This window comes from Channa argus, chromosome 21, assembly GCF_033026475.1.
Source record: "Channa argus isolate prfri chromosome 21, Channa argus male v1.0, whole genome shotgun sequence".
Lineage (NCBI taxonomy): Eukaryota > Metazoa > Chordata > Actinopteri > Anabantiformes > Channidae > Channa > Channa argus.
Window position 1 is genome coordinate 2,842,912 of NC_090217.1, and position 20,666 is coordinate 2,863,577.

Here is a 20,666-nt window from a genome sequence, read left to right on the forward strand (position 1 = left end):
AATCCTTTGTTGACCTTGTGCTATTTAATCCAATTTTGTGCACTGACACATGAGTCAGTCATATTAATACATCAAGCGCAAATTGTTGCTTGTCTCTGATTGGTCAGTTGGGCAAAGCCTCACTCCAACTGTCAGTGCTGCTCAATGAGTCTGTGTCACAGGAGGCGTCAGCAGCACCTCTGCACACAAACTAGCTCACTTCTTTGGACAAAATATAAGAAACATGTTGCACACGATTCACTTTAATCAACATCGCTGCAAATTTGCCAGTCTTAGCCAGAGACACAGGGACAAAATGGCTGTCGCCTGACCAGATGTTAAGCAGCGATTACAACAGGCAAAACCTACAACATGTTAGAATCATGACAAGAAAAGACATTTTAAGCAGCTGAATAAGGCTTAAAGCCTGTAAAAACTAAAAGCAGATAATCAGCATCAGTCGTTAAACATTAAATCTCAATAGCTCAGTAAAACCGGTCAAAAAATCAACAGCATCATCCATCAGACTAAATGGAGAAAAAAAGGGGATGAGTCATTTTATTCTCCAATGAACAACAAAATGAGCAATTGTCTTTAATTGTCTTCTTGTTTTCTTGTCCCTTGTCTCTTCCCTTTGATCTCAGGACGATTCCTGTCTCACCCGTTTCTCAGAGTGTCGGGACAACAGCTTTGTCTCTGAGCACGTTTTGTTGTTCTGGTTTTAGCAACATTTTTGTGCAAATCATTTTCTTTGTTTTCATCAATAACATATTCACTGAAAGAAGTTCACATCATTTCATTACTATTCCATCTACAAAAACATTGAATATCACAGTGTACACTGAAACATAATCTATAAAAATACATGATTCTTCTATTTAAATTAAACCCTCGAGTCTATGAAATCACATTATTTGGACTAAATACAGCAAAGATCAATTCACTAAACTCTACATGCAGGCTGGTTTCCATGGTGACAACAGTGACCCCTCTGACGAGGTCGGGAGGTCAGAGCTCATCGCTTCCCCCAGAAGTTCTCTCTTCTCTTTTGAGCGCGCTCCAGGACAGCGGACGCCATGGAGCAGGTGGCGGCCGACCGCCACGACATCACTGAGAGCCGGTCGTCTAGGCAACAAGAGGAAAGCTTGAGTGAACATTTTTATGGTAAGTCAAATATCAAATTCACACAAAAGTGAAATGAAAAACTAGATTTTTAGATGTGTTCAGATTTACCTTCGTCGGAGCCGCAGCCTCCTCCTGAACACTGCAGCTCCCTCAACCTTAAACCCAACTCGCCTGAGGAGACACGGATGCATCATTACGCTGTCGGGTCCAGATATATTTGAACGCACTACTGCATGTACACTGTGTATACACACACACACACACACACACACACACACACACACAGTAGTGTGTCCGCAATGTAGCACCAGCAGCAGTGATCAGGCTCCATCGCGGATGAAGGTTTAACAACGTTCTTCACTCAAATCTGTGATTTAATTCACTTGATCCTTTGTTTATCTGACACCAAGAATTGATTTTTTGGTATTTTCGCTGAACACATGTATTGTATTAAGTAAATCTAATCAAATGGATTTTTAGGTAACGTATGACGCAACACATTCTAATAAGTTTAAATAATACAGAGACTGAAAACTTTAAATAATGTTTTCCAGAATTCTGAGGCTGATTGGTAACAGGTGAGGTACCATGCTTGTGCAGCAAAGGAGCATCCACCAGCCAATACGGGTGGAGGCTCAGCACTTGGTGCCAAACTATTGTTTGTCAGATCCCAAAATGGAAAACATTTGTGTTTAAATACACATAGCTGTAGATAAAAAGCCAGAATGTACCCAGACAATACGTCAAAATTATCCCAATCACACAAAGACGGTTTCCAGGTTAAATAGGAAATCTGAGCTGATGAGAAAACTGGGCGAAAAGAAAATGAGAAGGAAGTGAAGAGGAAAGAGGGACAGTCCCTGCAGATAGTAACAGCTGCAGCAGTGTCAGGGTTCCTGTGCAGGCGGCTGAGCCCAGTGCCAGACAGAAGCTGTGCCCACCATTCACCTTCAAAGCTGATTCTGCTTTGAGTCAAGTTTAAGGAAAAAGCTTTGGAGCTTCAGCAGAGAGTGTGAAGACATATTTCAGTTTGGGGTTTTAATACATTTCTGAAAACGTGTTTTCACTTTATCAGTAGTTGGTGACTGCAGGTGGATGGGGAATGGTTCTGACAGATTTCATTATTCATTCATTGCAGAAGGTTGATGTACTGTGCTGTGGAGTCACAACTACGTCTGATTCTACTTTGGTCAGATCGTTTTTTTTTCCTGTGATGATGTCACACATTTCTATGTGACTTGTATCCAACTTCAGTGTAAACAGTGTTGCGGTTTTCTAGCCGACTAGAATCTGGATTCGCGTCTTTAGGGGAATTTTTAAAGGGTCAAAGGGCAAAAGATGTTGTACTGACAAATTTACGACTGCTGAATCCAGACAGATTGTACAGTTGACTAAACTGTTTATTGAATTATGAGCCTCAACAACAATCAAGCAGGCGTAGTTTGTGTGACAGTCAAACATTTGTCTTGATCGGAAGATTCTCCACAAATGTTGTGTAGATGATCATAATGATGACAAAGGCAACCCATGCAAATAAAGTTTAATCTATGCGGTTTAACAGCAGCACAGATCTCAGACCATATGGAAGTGAACCAGATCTGTAGAAACCTGATCCGCTTTGATGACAGCGTTTCATTATCAGTCCTACCATGATACTCACCGTTGTGCTGAAAGTCGGGGTGTCTCAGTGTGCCTTGGATAACGTGAAGGGGGGGCGACATGACAGAGGGTGGGGCTACTTGGTATGAAGCCTTTGTCCTGGTTGGTTTAGAGGCTGGCTTTGGGTCAGGGGAGGCGCTAGAGGGCTGCAGGGGATTATCATCTGACCAGGCCTCTCGTCGTTTGATTGACGCAGCAGCCATGGAGTCCGCACCCCCTCCCACAGAGCCAGGTGAACCACAGCCCTGAACACAAAACAATCAGGTATCAAAACATAGCACTTCAGTATATAAAGCTTTTATTAAAATAAGTTCCACACTCTTTTCAACAAACAAGCTTCTGTGAAGGTTTGACTTTCTCTTGCTCCCCAACAAAAGCAAAAAATGAGAGTTTAAAATTATTTCCCAGGAAATGGCTACATTTCCACATTCTTCTGCTACATTTCTCAGACATTTCTGTTTTTACTAAATATTTTACTACAAACTTTGTATAAATACTTAAAAAAATCACAAGTTGAGATTTGACCATTAAAATAATTATTGGCCCTAAAAATACAATATAAGGCTCCTGCTCTGCTTCTTTTGTGTGAAAGATTCACTCATCCATTATCCATAACCACTGATCCTGTTCACGGAGGCGGGGTCCACTCAGGACAGGTCTCCTGTCTGTCTCTGAGACATGTACACAGGCTATTTAGTCACCAATGAACCTAACTCAATGATGTTGAGCCTCACGTCTGTGTCAGAAATCAGGAAACTCCCCCAGAACTAACAGTGGTCATATTAGAGACAAGCAATAATAAAGGTTGCTGTGACCAATTATTGTGAAAGTATTAAAACACTGGGATGTTACCTGTTGTTTGCAAGGAGAAGTTTCACCACTGCTCCTTACTTTTCCCACCAATATAGCTCCTCCTGCAGGACAGACAGAGGTCAAAGGTGTAAGAGCATATGTGGATGTACGTGGGTGTGGGTGGGTATGTGTATACCGGTGGCAGGCGTGGTGAGGTCATGGTGGGTTCTCTGCACTGGTCTCATCTTCAGCCTGGGAGTCGGTAACCGTCCCTCCTCCCTACACAAAGTACACGAAACACACACACAGTATCAGTTCCTGAGAACCAGAGCGGCTGCTGGATCCTCTGATGTGTGTTTGGCAAACTGACAGTTTCTCTTGAAATGTTTCTGTGTTTGCACCAGAAATATGATCCTGTCAGGGAGAAGAGAAACTTTAACCTTAACACACTTCTTCTCTGACCCTCTTCTGGGCACTGACTCGGCCATTTCAGAATTCTCCATTTCTTAGTTTTCAGCCAGTCCTTGGTGGATTTACTGGTATGTTTTGGGTCATTGTCATGTCTTAGGGTCCAGTTCCACTTTAGCTTTTTTTCCCCCGGATGGTCTCACATAAAATTCATGGTGGATTCTCTGATGGTGAGCTGGCCTGGTCCATGACAACAGTAGCCAGAGCCTGCTTGCAGGTCCTGTGATGACATTTTAGGGCTTTTGAGATCCACTTGGAGCATCTCACTGTCTGCTCTCAGGATCAAGTTGCTTCTTTTGCGACCTTTTAAATCCCTTACCAGACTCATAAGGTGCTTCAATCCTTTTTCGGAAGGCTTCAAATACCTCGTTTGATCTCACCATGGTGTTCACTCTCACTTCAACAGTCAGATGAGGTTTAAGTAGTGAAACCTCCTTCAAAATGATGAGATGATAAAAACTGATTGTCTTCACTTTTTATTGTTCAGTTATTTTACTTGAATCTCTCAGTGTTGTTAAAATTGCTATTCGATATCCATGTGTCCTGACATGTTAAAAACACACACAGGCTTTCATTGAGTGCCCTAATTTTTTCACATGAACGTACTTTGGTATATTGTATGTGTGGGAAAAACTGTAGTGTGGACAAAGTTTTAGAGAATCGAAAAAGATTAACATACCCATCTGTATTTTCTGTATCTTCTTTGTTGTCCTCTTCGTCTTCTCCAGACGCCTTATTCCTTACTGGACTTGAAGGGGTTTGTGCTTTTATTTGTGTGCTGTGTGGTGGGTTGTTGTCTACTGAGCCCACGACAGAAGCTCTTCTGCTGACGTTACTTGAGCAGCTGCAAGTTAAGACCACAGACAAGAAGCTCAGACTTTGGTCCAGGAAGGATTCAATGATGTTCTCTTTACCTTGTCACCCACCTGGCCAGGTCCAGAGCCTCCACACAGGAAGTGCCGCGACTGTCCGAATCCTGACAGAGGTCAATGGCCAGACAGGGTGTAGGGGGGTCAGTAGCTGAGTCTGATGTGTCCGTCGGCTCCCACAGAGCATTGTGTTCAGAGTGCAGCTGGCCTAGGTGATCTCTGGAGAAGTTAGTTCCCCAGGCTTGGTGGCGATACAACGAAGCCTTCTCCCTCAACTCCTTCACCTGGACAGAAACAAACACTGCAATACATTCTTCTCACGTAGATCAGATGAAGAACTTATTGGTGGGTTGATGAAAAAAAAAACAGCGGTCTGGTCTTTATGCAGTCAGCTCTGTGCAGATGAACTTAAAGCAGGTGGTAATCATGTGAAATCTGTCAAAATGCACATTTGTAACATCTTTAAACATAGGTTGTTTTTTTAATAACCTAAGGACACGGATGGCTCATTGCAGGAGCAGGACAGAAGCCCGGGGGGCCTGTGCAGCCCTGGACCAAAGCCTTGGTATTAAGTGACTTATAATTCCTTGTCAAAGTCTAACAATAACTAACAGAGATCAAATTACCATAGCAAAAAGCAAAACGAGTATAAATAGGCAAAAACTGCTTCACATATTCACGTGTATATTGTTTTTGTTTGCACTTAAATGACACACAAAAAAAAAAAAACAGAGAAGAAAAGTCAAACTTGATAAAAATTCACACCGAACTCAAAAATGGACTGGACAAAATTATTGGCACCTGGTGCAGAAATATTGGCTTTATTATTGGCTTTATTATTGGCTTTATTATTGGCTTTTCAAGCATGGGATGCTCCTGTAGTTTTTAATTAGACACACCTGTGGCAGGTAACAGCTGTGAGCAATATAGTAATCACACTTGCAACTAGTTAAACTGAAGAAAAGTTGACTGATCCTTTGTGTTGTGTGTCACGCTGAGCATGGAGAAAAGAAAGAAGTGGAAAGAGGCGTCTGTGGATTTGAGAGAAAAAAAGTTGTGGAAAAACACGGACAATCTCACAGATCCTAAGGTTCCTGTGTCCACTGTGCGCGATATCATCAAGAGCTTTATAGTGCAGGGCACTGTAGCTGACCTCCCTGGATGTGGACAGAAGAGCAAAATGAATGAAACATTAAAGCGAAGGATTGTTGGAATGGGACACTGAGGTAGACTGGAGTTTGCCACAACTTATGTGACAAAACCACAATCCTCCAGGGAGAAGGTACTGAGACAAAAGTAGAGCTTTTTGGTGAAGGACATCATGGCACTGGTTCCAGAAAAGAAATGAGGCCTTCAAAGAAAAGAACACCGTCAAACATGGTGGAGGGTCAAAGATGTTTTGGGGTTACTTTGCTGCTTCTGCCACTGGACGCCTTGACTGTGTGAACGGTACCATGAAATCTGATGATTACCAAAGAATTTTGAGGTGCAACATAGTGGCCATGGTCAGAAAGCTGCGTCTCCTCCGGAGGTCATGGGTCAGGACAATGACCCGAAACACACTTCAAAAAGCTCACAAGTGGTCACAAACAAAGCCTTCTGAAATGGCCAGCAATGACTCCAGATCTGAATCCCATAGGACACCTGTGGAGACCTCACAACAGCAGTTGGGAGAAGGCTGAATGTGGACTTGGGACCCTTGGCTGAATACAAATCTGAAATTATTAACCTTGGGTTTAAAATGGATACTGACCTGAAGCTTGAAAGCCAGATCCGGTCTGTTGATCTAGTTTAGTTTAGTTTCTAGTCTAGTTTTGTTTCACCTGAGGCAGCTGGCGAGAGTCCAGCCCATTCTTACAAAGCAGGACTTTGAAAACATAATCCATGTCTTTGTTACCACCCGGCTAGATTACTGCAATGCACTTTATCTTGGCGTCCAAAATGCTGCTGCACGTCTTTTAAGCGGCACTCGAAAATATGAGCATGTTTCTCCCATTTTATCTTCCCTTCACTGGCTGCCTGTGCAATTCAGGGTCCAAGTCTTTTGTTTTTAAATGTTTGAATGCTGTACCTCTCTGAGCTCCTGCATCCACACGTTCCACCTTAGATCAGCTGACCTGCTGCTTCTGAGTGTCCAAAAAACGAAACGTAAGCTCAGAGGAGAGCGAGCTTTTGCAGTAGCTGCTCCAAAACTGTGGAACGAGTTGCCCTTGCACATAAGACAGGCGTCGTCCTGTTTCATTTGCCTTTGACACAGTTTTTGACATTTTTTCTGTTCGTTGTATTATTCTGTCTTATTTATTGTTATCACACGTTTTATGCTATTGTATACTTATTTTAGGTTTTTAACCTGTACAGCACTTTGGTCAACATAGTTGTTTTAAAGCGCTTAACAAATAAAGTTACACGTTGTCCAGTGCATTTTTTGGGTTCTGTGTGGACTTTTTGTGTTTTTCAGTGGTTCCATCGCAATCAAAAACAATAAGCACGTGAATACCAAAACCTTTGCAACAGTTTTCTGACAGAATTGCAAGGGTGCCGATATTTCGGGTCATGACTGTAGACGCAAAAAAAAAAAAAAATAAAAAAGCCAAACCAAAAACAGATGCATTTGCACAAAATGGTACAAAGAATGACCCAAAAAACTTCAATAGTGAAATACAGGTAGATGACAGTAATGTAGGTGTCTATCATCTATTGTGCTGAATGATAAAAATGTGTATAAACCATGTTGGGTATTTGATTGCTATATATAGAAAACATGGTTCAGGAGAAATGATAAAGGTTGCTGAATGTGGGGTGGATTCTGGTAAACCTAACGGTAACCTGACACTGACCCCAGCCCAAACCCCGGATAGCCCCGACCCCATTAACCTCAGACTGTCATGGTTTTGTTTCCTCTAAACAGTCATGCTCATGACGTCAGCTGGTGACTTCCCTCCACATAATACAATTCTTCAGAGCAGACTCACCACAGGATGGAAAGTTAATTGTTTAATCACGTACAAGTTCACTAATCTCTTCTAACAAACCACCGTTACAAAAGTCTTAAGATAGATGCCTTTTTAAATGTTTAAAGAGGTGACAAAAATGTGGCATGTCATTAGCTGGTTGAGCAATCTGATAAAGCTGCAGCAAACAAGGCCACGTGTGCATTGTGGGGCCTGGAATCAACATCCAGGCCATATTCTTTTACAACACAAGCTTTCATTCAGCATTTCCGTCAGTGGCCGTACTCAGGAAGTTTACAAATCAGCTCCACTACATCAGCTGCTCTGAGAGATGGAAACACTGATTAAAGTGCGGGCACTGCCTTCAAAGCTCTCTGCTATATCTACCTTTACACCTGGTGTTAGGAAGAGATCTGGATCTGGAAAAGCAAAAATGCATTTCGATGTGCATAGAACACGCTTGGAGTAAATGCAGTGAAAGCACATTTTTAATCATGGGGCAACTTAGGTCTTGCTTAAGGACGCATCAACATGTGGCCAGGAAGAACTGGGGTGTGAGACACTGAACCTGTGGTTTGTGGAGCTGGACTGCTGCTTGTTATTACAAGGTATCAAGATCAATATGCAGAAAACATACCTGGGTGATCATACCTTAAAGCTACAAGATGTAGATATGCACCATAACTTCTAATAAAAAGGGATTGGCCCAAGTCAGGATGGCACAGACCTAATTTAAAGAAATTTTATGTGCTTACGACCGTAATGATGGGTGTCAGGGAAGTTACCATCATACTATTGGTAGCAAATTGATTTCAAAATGGTCAACAGGGACTTGTGTCTGTTTCTGAGCTGTCAGTGTCTGGCTGCTTCAGTGAGAACGCTGTTGCTGATAAGGTTTGTCTATTTCACATCACATCAAAGAAGCTCTGTGAAGGAAAGTCAAGGTCTCAACATTTTTATTAGAAGCTGTTTTTTGTGCTCAGATGCATTTTCATGTCAAAACAGCACAAGAAGAAAGAAACTGAAGTTGCAGAAGAGTCTTGTTCAATATTCAATAATATTTGTTCGGGGATGAGACGGTACGAGGGTTTGAGAGGAAGAGCGTGGATGTTTCGTCTTGGCGAGAGTTGGAAACCTCAAAGAGCGATTGGGCTGCTCAATGAAGTTCGCAGGATGTCTGCAGCTGGTGAACTGTGTTGTAATGGCTCCCACCTTGTTGGCGAAGGAGCTGGCGAAGCCATAGTGAGCGAGATAGGTGGTGCAGGCACAGATGGGTAGAAAGGTCATTGGAAAGGGAAGAACAGCTGCTCGGTGTCTCTAAGGCCTCTAACCTTGTCCTGGTAGTCTGCAGTTTTTGTCTTTATGAAAAAAAAGACAAGCCGTCTCTAATGTTTAGTCAAAGCAGGTGGAGTCTGGACTCATGCCGGTTCCTCACAGCTGGTAATTAAAAAAATATAAATGACTAATTCCACTTTTAGACGTCCACAAAGGTTAAACTATCCAAGATTTCACCAAAGAGCAGCTTAATAGTCCTAGGATGGGTTTCAGGTCACGGTTCTGTGGAGACCTGATACAAAGCTGAAAGGACACTTCAGCAACAGAGCCCACACTAAAAACCACAGCTCTAGTATCTAACAAGGGCACAAAAGACTAACAACAATTTAGAAACAGTTTTTGCTGGATATGTTCAGGGAAGGTGCATTTACAAGCTTTGTGCAATGTTTGATGTTTTCAGGTGAACTGGTGTTTGAACTAAAATTGGGAGATTTTCATGCAGAAAAGTCCGAAATTGTTTTATCTTGCACGTGGTTGTTGAGGAGGGGGCCTCAACAAGGCTTTCCACAAAGCTCATGAGAACCAACCTGTGTGTGCGTGTGTGTGTGTTTGTGTGACTAACAGTGTGTTGCTTCCCCGAAATGAAGCTCTGTGGTTTCACAGCTAACACTCAGCACTTTAGGTTTCCATCAGTAACACAAACAGTTTAGCTAGCAGGCAGGTACTGTGCAACCACATGAGTTAGTCTGAAGAACATAGTGAGTAGATCAAACATGTTCTGGGTTTGAATCTGCAGCTGGACAAAGTAATGGCTGCAGTATTTTTAGGTTCATAAGCACCATGCAAGGTGCTGTTCTCTTTATAATCAGAAGCTTGGGGTTCGACACTTAGAAGCGACAGAATCACCAAACATAGATTAATTATTCCTGTTCCAGCAGATCTTGAACTGATGTACCACAAATGTTCCAAAACTGTCCCACACTTAGCAGGATACTGCTGTTGCCTTTTGGGGGATTTCTCGCTTGGTGTACGTATAATCTTTTTGATTTTCTCCGATGGTTTTTGTCTGTGTGCCTGCCACCTCGTATTCAAAAGTAACAGAACTTGAACAGCCAAGACACTGAACAACTGTCTACCTAAGAATATTTAATATTTCATGTGTTAATTTTGCAAAAAATAGACGCAGATGCTGTATTCGTCCCTATCTTTATTATCCTGGGACAATGGGACATTCTTAATTTTGAGTCTTGCTGCAGCTCAGTACCCTTTTCATTGCTCTTTCTGAAAAATTAAATGTGTCGCTGTTGTTTAATTTTCACTTTCGAAGCAAAGAAACTCTTGATTGCAGCAGCTGCTACAAGAAGTTTAAACCGTCATCATTTTAAAACACTCTGTAAAAACAGCAACGCTTGGACTACACTTCTGAGGTGGACACAGATGGACAACCAGGCAGTGCACTTGCTCGTGGACCCACCTCTGCTGTGGAAATTATAGCGTATTCACATCACTATTCACATCAGTCGTAGTGATCGAATGTAAAAGCTTTGAACCTATAAGTCAACAGCACAGTCATAGTTATTGTCTGTAACAGCAAAGTTTCTGAAAACTCCAAAAATAATGGAAATGTTGCCAAATCCAAAAATGAAGTCATACAATGGAGGCCACAGACACAATGGTTTCTAAATGTTTCCTACCAGGAAAAACGAAGTCCGGCTGACATGACTCAACCTGAGAACCTTCACAGACACTGTTAAAATAACACCATGTTTGCTCAATCACACATCCGACTCTGCAGTCACTTAACATTATTCCACTTTGTTCAAACCACACGACTCTGATACACATGCAATGAAGGCAGCATTAGCTTGTAAACATCTCGGGTTTGTAGAAAATGATGTTCATCTAAGGCCTTTTACTCGTTTACTTGATTCAAAGCTACTTTAAGTTTATATGCATATACACATAAACTTATACCTGTATACACACACACACACACGTCGTTGTACTACTGACGATACTATGACAGCTGAATTTACCACAATCAGTCAAAATGACTGGCCTGACCAAACTAACCCCACCTAACTTCATCATCGTCTCTCGGATTTACATTGCAAATCCAAATCCTTAATGGTCTTATATGATACTAATGACTGAAATACATTCGCGCTTCTTTCCTTTTGTTGTACACACTCATATTTCATCTTATCATTTGGTATCTCATTGCAAACAGCTTTTTATTGTTTCCTGTTAGTAAGTAATCAGCACCTCCGTACATAATTTGTAGTATTTTAAATTTTACTGAATACTGAACTTTTAAGGCCAATAATTTACTAAACAACGTATTAGTTGGTTCCAGATAATCTGCCCTAATAACTATTATTATAGCTGTTTTGGAGCTATAAAATGGATTAGATGACTTTTTGATTTGTGTTTGATTTGTATCTATTATGTATATACCAGCAAAACACAAATAACTGAGCCTGATTTAACAAAACCTTAACTTTCTACAAATGTATGATAATTTGTTTCACAATTTTTTGAGGAAAAGTTATTTAACTGTTATTTAACATAGTGTATTATCTAAGTAACTTCTCACCTTAGAATATGTGATCCCTCTAACATCATATCTCTTTGTTACTTTTCCAGTAACAAATCAATGCTCAATGCTTATTTCAATCGCTAAATACTGCAAAAGTACATTTACTATTTTGGCCACTAAAAGAATTAAGTATTAAATAAACAATATTAGACTACATTGCAACAAACCACAAAATGAAGAAATGATTGAACAAGCATCATTTTGAGAAGGAGCTCTCTGTGATTCAGTAATAAAAAACATTCAGTGACCCTGCCCGTCAGGCTTTGACCCCACCTGAACCCTTACATGAATCCTGACCTGAGGGCCGTCACCATCCCTCGCTTCACCGTCTTCTGGGATCCTGTAGAGGGGAGAACGAAAGCTGGACTCATACTCTGTCAACATCCTGTCAGACAGACAGACAGACAGCTTCATAAACATAATGGGTGTGTATTACATAATAACACACATTCATACCCACAGTAGCGTACCTGTGTCTCCTCGGAACCTGAGCAGGTGGAGGGGGTGACCCAGAACTGTCTCTCTGCATGTCCTGTCTAGGATGAAGCTTCTTCTGTGAATCCAGTCTCTTCCTCCGGTTGGTCTGGGGATAGAACAGCTCAGTCAATACTTTGTTTTTATATATAGGTGAGCTCCAGGTGGAGGGTATGTCTAAATGTGTAACAAGAAAGAAGTGAGCTGCAGCCAGGTGGATACAGGCTACATCAGCTGCTAAAAGCTTTACACTCAGTCTCTACCTAACTTGTGGGCAGTCAAGTTGCATTTTGGGAACTGTAAGAGCCAGGTTTTGTTTGTGCATCAGAGTCTGATTACATCTGCTGCATCAACTGTAAGTTCATCAGTGCTTTAAGAGAGATTTGGAATCTTCCCTGACTGCATCAGCAAAAAAGGCACCGTGACATGCAAACACCCATACGCTCCGTCTCATATTAATACTGAAAGGTAAAAACACAAGTTACATCTAGAAAGTATGACCACAGCTCTAACAGTTTTGGGAAGATGGTTAACCTTTTACCTCACCCGAAAGGTTTCTGGAGCCTACTGCCAAGACCAACCATCAGTAACCCTACTTAACCCAACTTCCAGCTAATACCTACACTCTTTCCTGCTGAGGTTGGTAGTCTGCCATCTTTGACTACAGTCAAATCGTCCTTCAGTGAGTGAAATCTATGCTGCTGTTGGCATTGCAGAAGATTCCACTTCTGATTGCTTCATTTCAAATCTACTGTGGTGTTCAAATGAATGTATGAGTGTCTTGTATATAGGACAATGTGAGAGATAAACAGCATTTACAAGCTCTGATATGTGCAAAGGGCAGAACTAAATACTAATTCAACAAAAAAGATTTCATTCCTTTTTTGTAAGTTCAGGAAATAAAAAGTAGCTGTGTAAGCTCATTTTAGGAATGTTCACTGCAGGGGAGGATTTACTTCTGTACTGTAATGTAAATGTCTCTGAGCCGCTGCGCTAAGCTCCACTGTTTTAACCTTCTGCCTAATTGCGGTGAATTAAATTAGAACTGCAAACAACCGCTTGCACTGAAGACATTCTGTCGTACGGTTTGAAACTGAAAGTTAATCACCAAGTGTCAAACAGACGAGACGAACTTAGTTTTCATGGTAAAAATAATTAAATTAACAGTAATGACCTAATGTCACAACAGAGCACAAGTGCGCTTTCACACAGAGCAAGTCAAACCATTTACTTTAGTATAATATATGGCATTGAATTTTACATTTGAGAACCCAGTTTTTCTTAAAACGGGGCTAAAATCACTACTCAATCACCACAATATGTTACGACTAATTGTTGCAGCGACAACCAAGAGATGTCTGTTGAGCTGAATATTACAGAATACCAGACTTGTTTGGCGGAAATGTGGCTTAGTATTTGGGTCAAGTACAAATTGTCCTCAACTGGCACGACAGGAAAACAAATGCAAGTCATCAAACCTACATTATACAGGATATGGTGATGGGGCAGCGGTAATTTTTAGAGAAAGTGTGTGTAAATATAGTTTACCATGTATGTGTGAAACAGTGGAACTCGCTGATGTTCGACATGCTTTCGAAGGCGGGGTCCGGCGGGTGGGACCAGACCCTGGAAGCTCCGCTGATACTCCGTTTCCATGGGAACAGGGTTTTTCTTGAAAGGTGGGACAGCCCTGCTGCTGGAGTAGAGCACCTGTGTGTGTGTGTGTGTGTGTGTGTCAAAGGTTAACAGCAAAAATCAATCATTTAATTACAGTTTAAATTAATAGTTAAATTACTAAAAGCGATACATGGGAAACATTTAGAAATACATTTTCTCTTATCTCTCTCTCTTCCAGCTAGTCCCCTCATACTGGCAAAAGCTAGAATCTGTCAAGCCCATTGTAACGTAAGGACCTGGCCTGCTGAGTTTATAGAGGACCTGAAGGGAAACATCTTTGATAGTGAGGCAAACAAAAAGACCATCACAAAGCTGTGAAGATGGTCAAACACAACTACAGAAACAGCTTGGACACCAAAACACGCCTCAGTCAGTGCGTTTACATGAGCAGGTTACAGTCGGCTTTCTCAGGAAAGCAGATTTCTTAAAGAACGGGAATGAAAATGGTCAGGAAGTATATTAAAAAGTAATGAAAAGTTTATAATGAAATGGTTATTAATAATTACCTTTAAGCAATGTCTGATGAAGGAACATTCATCCCAGCTACATGTGTAGTAAATATAATGTAAATGAAAAAAATTGCAAACTTTTGCACCCAACTGTACCTGTGAGACCCTGGTTCTCCACAGCTACCGTTAATCCACAGTGAATTACCCCCTTACTCACCTCCTGATCACAATCACCCAGGTCAGCACAATCCTCTAGCTAAGGACAAGGACAGCTGCTGTGCCTGAGGGATTCTGTCCAGCTACCATCATGCACTATGCAGATCAGCTCTCCACCATCCTAGCTGATGTCTTCAACCAGTCCCTGACCCAGGGCATTGTAGTCTTCTGTTTTACTTTCTGTTTCTACAATCTCGGCAGCTAAAACAATGTTGGTCTCCTGTCTGAATGGCTACAGACCGGTTGCTCCAACATCTCTAATCATGGAGCATTTTGAGACTCCTACAGCAGCTGACCTCTGTGACCGGCCACCTCCAGGACCCCATGCAGTAGAGGATGGCATCAACCTGGTCTCCCTCCATGTTCTGCAGCCCCTGGACATTCCAAACATCAATGCCCACTTCCTGTGTGTGGACTTCAGCTCAGCTTGCAATACTGGCCCCTGACATCCTTCTCAGTAAACTGAGGGACCTGAACATTGCCCCCCTCTCTGCCTCTAAGTACACTCTGCCCTCTGCCAACTATTGATGTCTAGTGGTCCCAGCACCACACAGAAGACACCAGGCAAAACGTTTCAGCTCAGTGATCCCACGATGGTGGAACAAGCTACCAAACTGCACGCTCAGCAACCTCAATCCCCATATTCAAAAAACAGCTGAAAACAGAACTGTTCCGCATCTTCGATGCACTTAAATAAATAAATTGAAAAAATTAAATTGAAAAAAAAAAACGTCCTTTCTGCTCTTTCTAGCACATGCATCTCGTGAGCTGTGAACACTTTTCTGATGGGACTTCGCTTTGATGTTTTCTCCTTGACTTAGATTTTTGCTGCCTTGTACTTCACGTGTAAGTCGCTTTGGATAAAAGCATCTGCTAAATGACTAAATGTGAATGTAAATGACTTTTTATCTAACAGAAACCAGTAGGCACTTATTTGTCAGCTGCGTGCTCTGTACTCTGCTCTACTTCCTCCCTCCTCGTTTGCTGAAGACACCACTTAAACTGATATCATAACATGGCAATGGAAAGAAGAGGCTGTGCACATGGAATGATAGTGCGCAGAGACCACCCTGGAGGTGAACACATAAAGCTGTGGCGCAGACTTCAAAAATAACAAGCTGTCCCCTCCCCCCCACTGCTCACTCAGGGAGTGCTAGAGTCCCTCATGTCATTGGAAAACACAATCCAGAAGGACTTGATGTGGAACAGGAAGAATGCCCAGCAGAGCTTGTGCTTTTTCAAAGTGTGACAAGTTCTGTGCAGCTCTAAGCTGGAATCACCGAATCAGCCCCACCTCTGTTTCAGTTCTGCATAATCACACTCAAAGCACAGACTGCAGACTTCTACACCTCCAGGGTCCACAGCAGAGGGGGCAAAATCATGTCAATAGTCCCCTCCCATAGACCACCCGACACCTCCACAGCTTCTTTCCCCAGGCCAAAGCCATCTTCAACAAGGACACAGCAAACTGTAACATGCAGGTCCGATGCACACTAATACTTATCTATATGCTTTGTCAATAAACTTACAGCCCACCCCCCTACTATGCAGAATTTAAATAATGCAATATTTATCAGTTATTGTTTTGCTCATTTCTTTATTGTTTTATGTTATATTTTATATGTTACATTTCTCGTTATGTTTTTTTAAGTGTCACTTTTGGGGCCCATACCAATACCAAAATCTGAAATCTGCCTCCATCTAGTGGTCACGCACGGGAGTCCCAGTGTTATTGTTTCCTGCTACTGGGTCAGCTTCAATTCAGATCATCTTCCAAAACGTTAATGCTTCGATAATTGCAAACCCTTTAAAACAAAGCTTTGCATCTGTCTTAAACTCTGTACTTAAATAGCATTTAGTCGTGTTAGGCAGTAGGTATGGGTTTTGAGTGGTACTGTACGGTAGCATTTATCTAACTGTAGTAAGTAGAGTTTGTAGTGTTTTACCTGCTCTGCAGTCAGTATGGGTGAAGCAGAAGTTATACGATTCTTACGGCTGAACTGTCTGTGGTACTCTGATTTGTGTCCTCCAGACCTTTGACCTTTAGACCCTGACTTCCACCTTAGAGCGTGATCAACCTGTAACACACGGGGAGGAAATCTTCTTAATCTTCATATTATGTATTAAAATAATAGTTTTTAAAAATAAAGCACCTACAGGTTTTTAGGCTGCTCACCTGATTTGCTGAGGACTGCTGTCCATTAGGTGCTGTAGTAAGTGGGCGGCTGGGCGGTGATTGGCTGTCAGGCTGGGAGGAGTGGGGCTTCACTACGGTGACAGAAAAGAACTGTAGTACCAACCAGGAATTTCCAATATTATAGATACAGACTTTTTTTCTATGTGCCTCTGAAGCCAAAGACAAGGCTGAAAACAAGTGGCAGTCACTTTGCTTAATCAGCAGTATTTAAGCCACCAAGTTAACTTGAATTCTAATAATATAGCTGATCACAAATTTGCCTTACCATACAACCCCAACTCCCAAAACGTTGGGAAGATGTGAAAACAGAAATAAAGCAGAATGCAATGATTTGCAAATCTTCTATTGTGAATAGAATATGGGTTGATGAGATTTGCAAATCATTGCATTCTGTGTTTATTTACATTTTACACCTCTTCCCAACTTTTTTGGAATTGGGGTTGTATTTTATAATCTGTACAAATAAGATGTTTATTGAATATATGTCACAAAGAGTATCACAGCGGCATTTGTACATAAGCAAAATGTGCAGTAAATTAAAAATAGCTTGTTGCTGTTTATAATTCATGATACCAGGTGCTAGCAAGTTTACTGAGCTCCTTTATGGACTGAAAATAAAAATAATGGGTGTAGATTTAATGGAGATAGATATTTACTAGATTTTTGGGCAGCTCCTGGATCTGCAGATGGCTTATGGTCTGCAGCAGCTTGCGGTCTAACTGGATACACTGGGTCTACATCAGCCTGTGGTACCACTGGCGGTTCTGGGCCTGCAGCAGGCCGCGGCCCAGCTGGAGTTTGAGGTTCTGTCTGAGATATAGAGTCTGGATGTGTTGAGGGTTTTGGGTCTAGTTGAGGTTTCTTCCTGTGGACTGAGCGGCTTCTGGATACTGGAAATGAAAAGGTAGAGAGGGTGGAATTAATTTAAAGATACACTTTAATGTACTTAGGATTCTAACATTAGCAGCAACGTGTTAAACAATGTTCACTGTATCCTGAAACATCAGTTAGGTGCCCAATGTACAAGTTCTTCTTGCTCTAATCATTCTTGTGGCTCATATCCTTTTTTCCTTTTGTAACATCTTTATTTGGAATAATAAATGTTATACTGCACAAATTTAATTCAAACTCAAACTTCTTCTGAGTCATTATTGTAATGTCTTTCTGAGACTCTTACGATATTATTCATACAGTGCTGGAATCATACAGTGTTTGCTGTTATGGCGTTCCACCTACTAGCAGAGGGCATTTTCCTGTGAGCATGAGCAGTGGGCTCAGTGAGAGCGTGTCGAGGGTCTGACACGCTGACGAGAGAAGTGCAGGACTGAGTGAGACCACCAGCACTGAGCCCCTTTCGTCGCTGGAGACCTGGTTCTCTGCTGACGCCTGAAAGACACATGAGAAAATAATCCTCTTTTGACTTTGACACGTATTTAAAAAAAAAAAAAATCAGCCTAACTGAGAGGAGGGTATTTAATATTTACTAAGAAGAGCAGTCATTTTGAAAACTCTAAGGTAATTAAATTGTACTCAGTCAAATTCCTAATATGCTAATAGAACTAATATCTTGTTCTGAATGTTTACAACTGTAAAAACAACTTTTTCTGTTTTTAAATCAATGACAATTCACTGGATCTGGAACATTCTCAAACTACAGTTTTTGCAGTCCACCTCTCTTCCGACTCCTTACCCATCTGGTCGGAGCGCAGGCCAGCCAACGGAGCACAGCGCTGAGGAGACACGCTTCTTGACCGGGAGGCCCCATAGCTCTTCTGGTATTCACTCTGACACTGAAACAAACTAACTCGGATTAACTCGGATGTTTCTGCTGTCTTGCGTTTGCCTTGGCAGTAGACCCAGGTTCATTTGTAAAGTGTGTGGATAGTTTTTACATTTCAACAAATCTTTGTCACACTCTCCTGTGACATTTCAGTCACATCAGTACCTCAAATATTCTGATGAATATACATGAAAAAAGTCACATTATGCCATCAACATTATACTTTTTTATTTTCATAAATCATGTATCTGTCATAGTAAGTGTGCCTCCTTTCATTCTTCTGTTGACCATTTTTGTAAACTCTTCAACATTTCTCATACGATTAACAAATAATCCCACAATACAATACAAGCCAACTAATATTCAAACGCAGAGCAGCACTTTAACCATAAGATAATTATCATTGGTAGATAATAGTAAAATTAATAGTAGTAGTCGCGGCAGCGTTTAATTTAAAAATGAAAATCGATGACTTAGCTCGATTAGCTCACTGCATCAGATTAAAGTCACAAGAGCCCTGCGTAGCTAACTGACAGGTTAGCCAGCTGGCTAACTACCGTAGCACCCGTTTGTGTGGCTAACCTGGTGCTAATGCTAAACACCTGTTGCCGTTTACCTTGAAGCGGACAGTCATGGCGCTCTAACTGGTGACCCAACGCGGCGGGACATCACTCCTTTGGCATTACACTAAGGGCTGAGTTTGTTCACTAGCTGGGTGATAGCTTATAACCAGCTAACTAATGCCACCACCAAACTCACCAGCCGCTCGACTTCTCTTCGGCGTCAGTGACGCCGTTGCCTTAGCAACTCGGCGTCCCTGTTTTTTTTTTTTTTTAAACTTTATCAGCAATTTAAAACTGATATGACACGAAATCGATTGTACGTCATGATATCTTAATCTTTATTATTATTCTGATTTACGTGTTCTGTGTTTTTTTTAAAACTTATCTTCTTCAGCCTACTTTCAGCTAGAAACACCGTTCAAACTTTAAAACGTTCAGCTTATTAAGGACGTGTGCAAAATGCATTCATATTCGATTTTGATTTTTTCAGTAATTTTCTCTCATTCAAATAAATGGAGACACTCTTCGGCTTCGTCTTCTTTCAGCTTTAACTAGTCGGGGATACTTCAGCTCAGAGAGACCAATCAAACTTTCAGCGAATCCTAAGACTTTCAGCTATTAGTCTTCCATTCAGCCTTTTAATATCTTTTACAGTTTTTGTATATAATCATAGTTTTAGTTTGAGGTACTTTTTGGTGAATTTTCAACTTCTCCATTAGTGTGGATTGCAGAATGTTGGTACATGGGCGACGTCACAGACACTCTTAACTTTTATCAACTTTTTTCTTTTTTTTAGTCAACTTTCATTTTTCCCCAACAAACTTTACATTAAAACGTAGGTGTTTTTGTGTTCCTTGAGGAAATGTAACATAGTGACAGGACTTATGGTTCTTTCAGTATTTTGGCAGATGCAGAGAGAGTGACGTCCCATTGAACCTCATTATAACAGAGGTCCAGAAATTGTCCACAATTCCCAAAATCACTAAAAAAATCGCCACTCTGCCCTAATTGTATTGAGTATCTTCAAATAAAGTATATCACCGTGTTCGTTGAGGCCTTATGCTGCTCACAGTTTTCAATTTGTTCATAGGACTAATACCTTTTAATATTTTGCGAGGCAAAGCGTTCAGCAAATATGAGCGGCTCCGCAGATTGAAAGATGTTGTTGCCATGGTACCAAACACAGCTAAATCCGGTCATGTGATCAGACTCAGAGTCGTGACCAATCACTTTACCTGACAGATTTTCTCCCGCATGATACGGTGGAGACACACACACACACACACACACACACACACACAGGAAAACCGCTTTCAAAATAAAAACCTTTTGATACTTTTCACATCTTTTTAGCATTTAAAGGGTAAAATGACTTTTAGTCTCCCTGCATCAACAGGTCCAGGTTCGCAGATTGGACAATCGTTAGAATCTCTTCAACTTTCTCCACATTAAGATGTAAATGGTTCTGCGTACTTTGACCAACTGAGATTTGACCTTTAACATGATGTTTTGAAATGGTCATAGTAGTTTAAAAATTCTACTTTCCTTCAGGTGTTTGACTTAAACTTTGCACTCAGCTATTTCAATTCTAGC

The 20,666-nt window shown here is 41.3% G+C and overlaps 1 protein-coding gene across 12 annotated transcripts; it reads right to left on the reverse strand.

Moving 5' to 3' along the window:
* Positions 1-231: 231 nt before the first annotated feature.
* Positions 232-19,967, reverse strand: mdm1 (Mdm1 nuclear protein). 12 transcript variants are annotated; one of them, XM_067490708.1, is made up of 16 exons: positions 19,127-19,965; positions 18,421-18,520; positions 17,967-18,116; positions 17,387-17,620; positions 16,710-16,801; positions 16,480-16,611; positions 13,740-13,901; positions 12,188-12,300; positions 11,991-12,102; positions 4,950-5,176; positions 4,703-4,867; positions 3,752-3,834; positions 3,616-3,677; positions 2,765-3,008; positions 1,213-1,275; positions 233-1,104 (listed from the first exon to the last, which is right to left on the reverse strand). In XM_067490708.1, the coding sequence occupies exons 1-16, from the start codon at positions 19,142-19,144 to the stop codon at positions 995-997; spliced, it is 2,067 nt and encodes a 688-aa protein (XP_067346809.1). In that variant the 5' UTR covers positions 19,145-19,965; the 3' UTR covers positions 233-994. The 12 variants fall into 12 exon arrangements, with proteins under 12 accessions (XP_067346818.1, XP_067346809.1, XP_067346814.1 ...); XM_067490713.1 differs by having other exon boundaries at positions 4,950-5,170; positions 12,015-12,102; positions 19,127-19,964; XM_067490711.1 differs by having other exon boundaries at positions 4,950-5,170; positions 12,003-12,102; positions 19,127-19,964.
* Between the last annotated feature and the right edge of the window lie 699 nt (positions 19,968-20,666).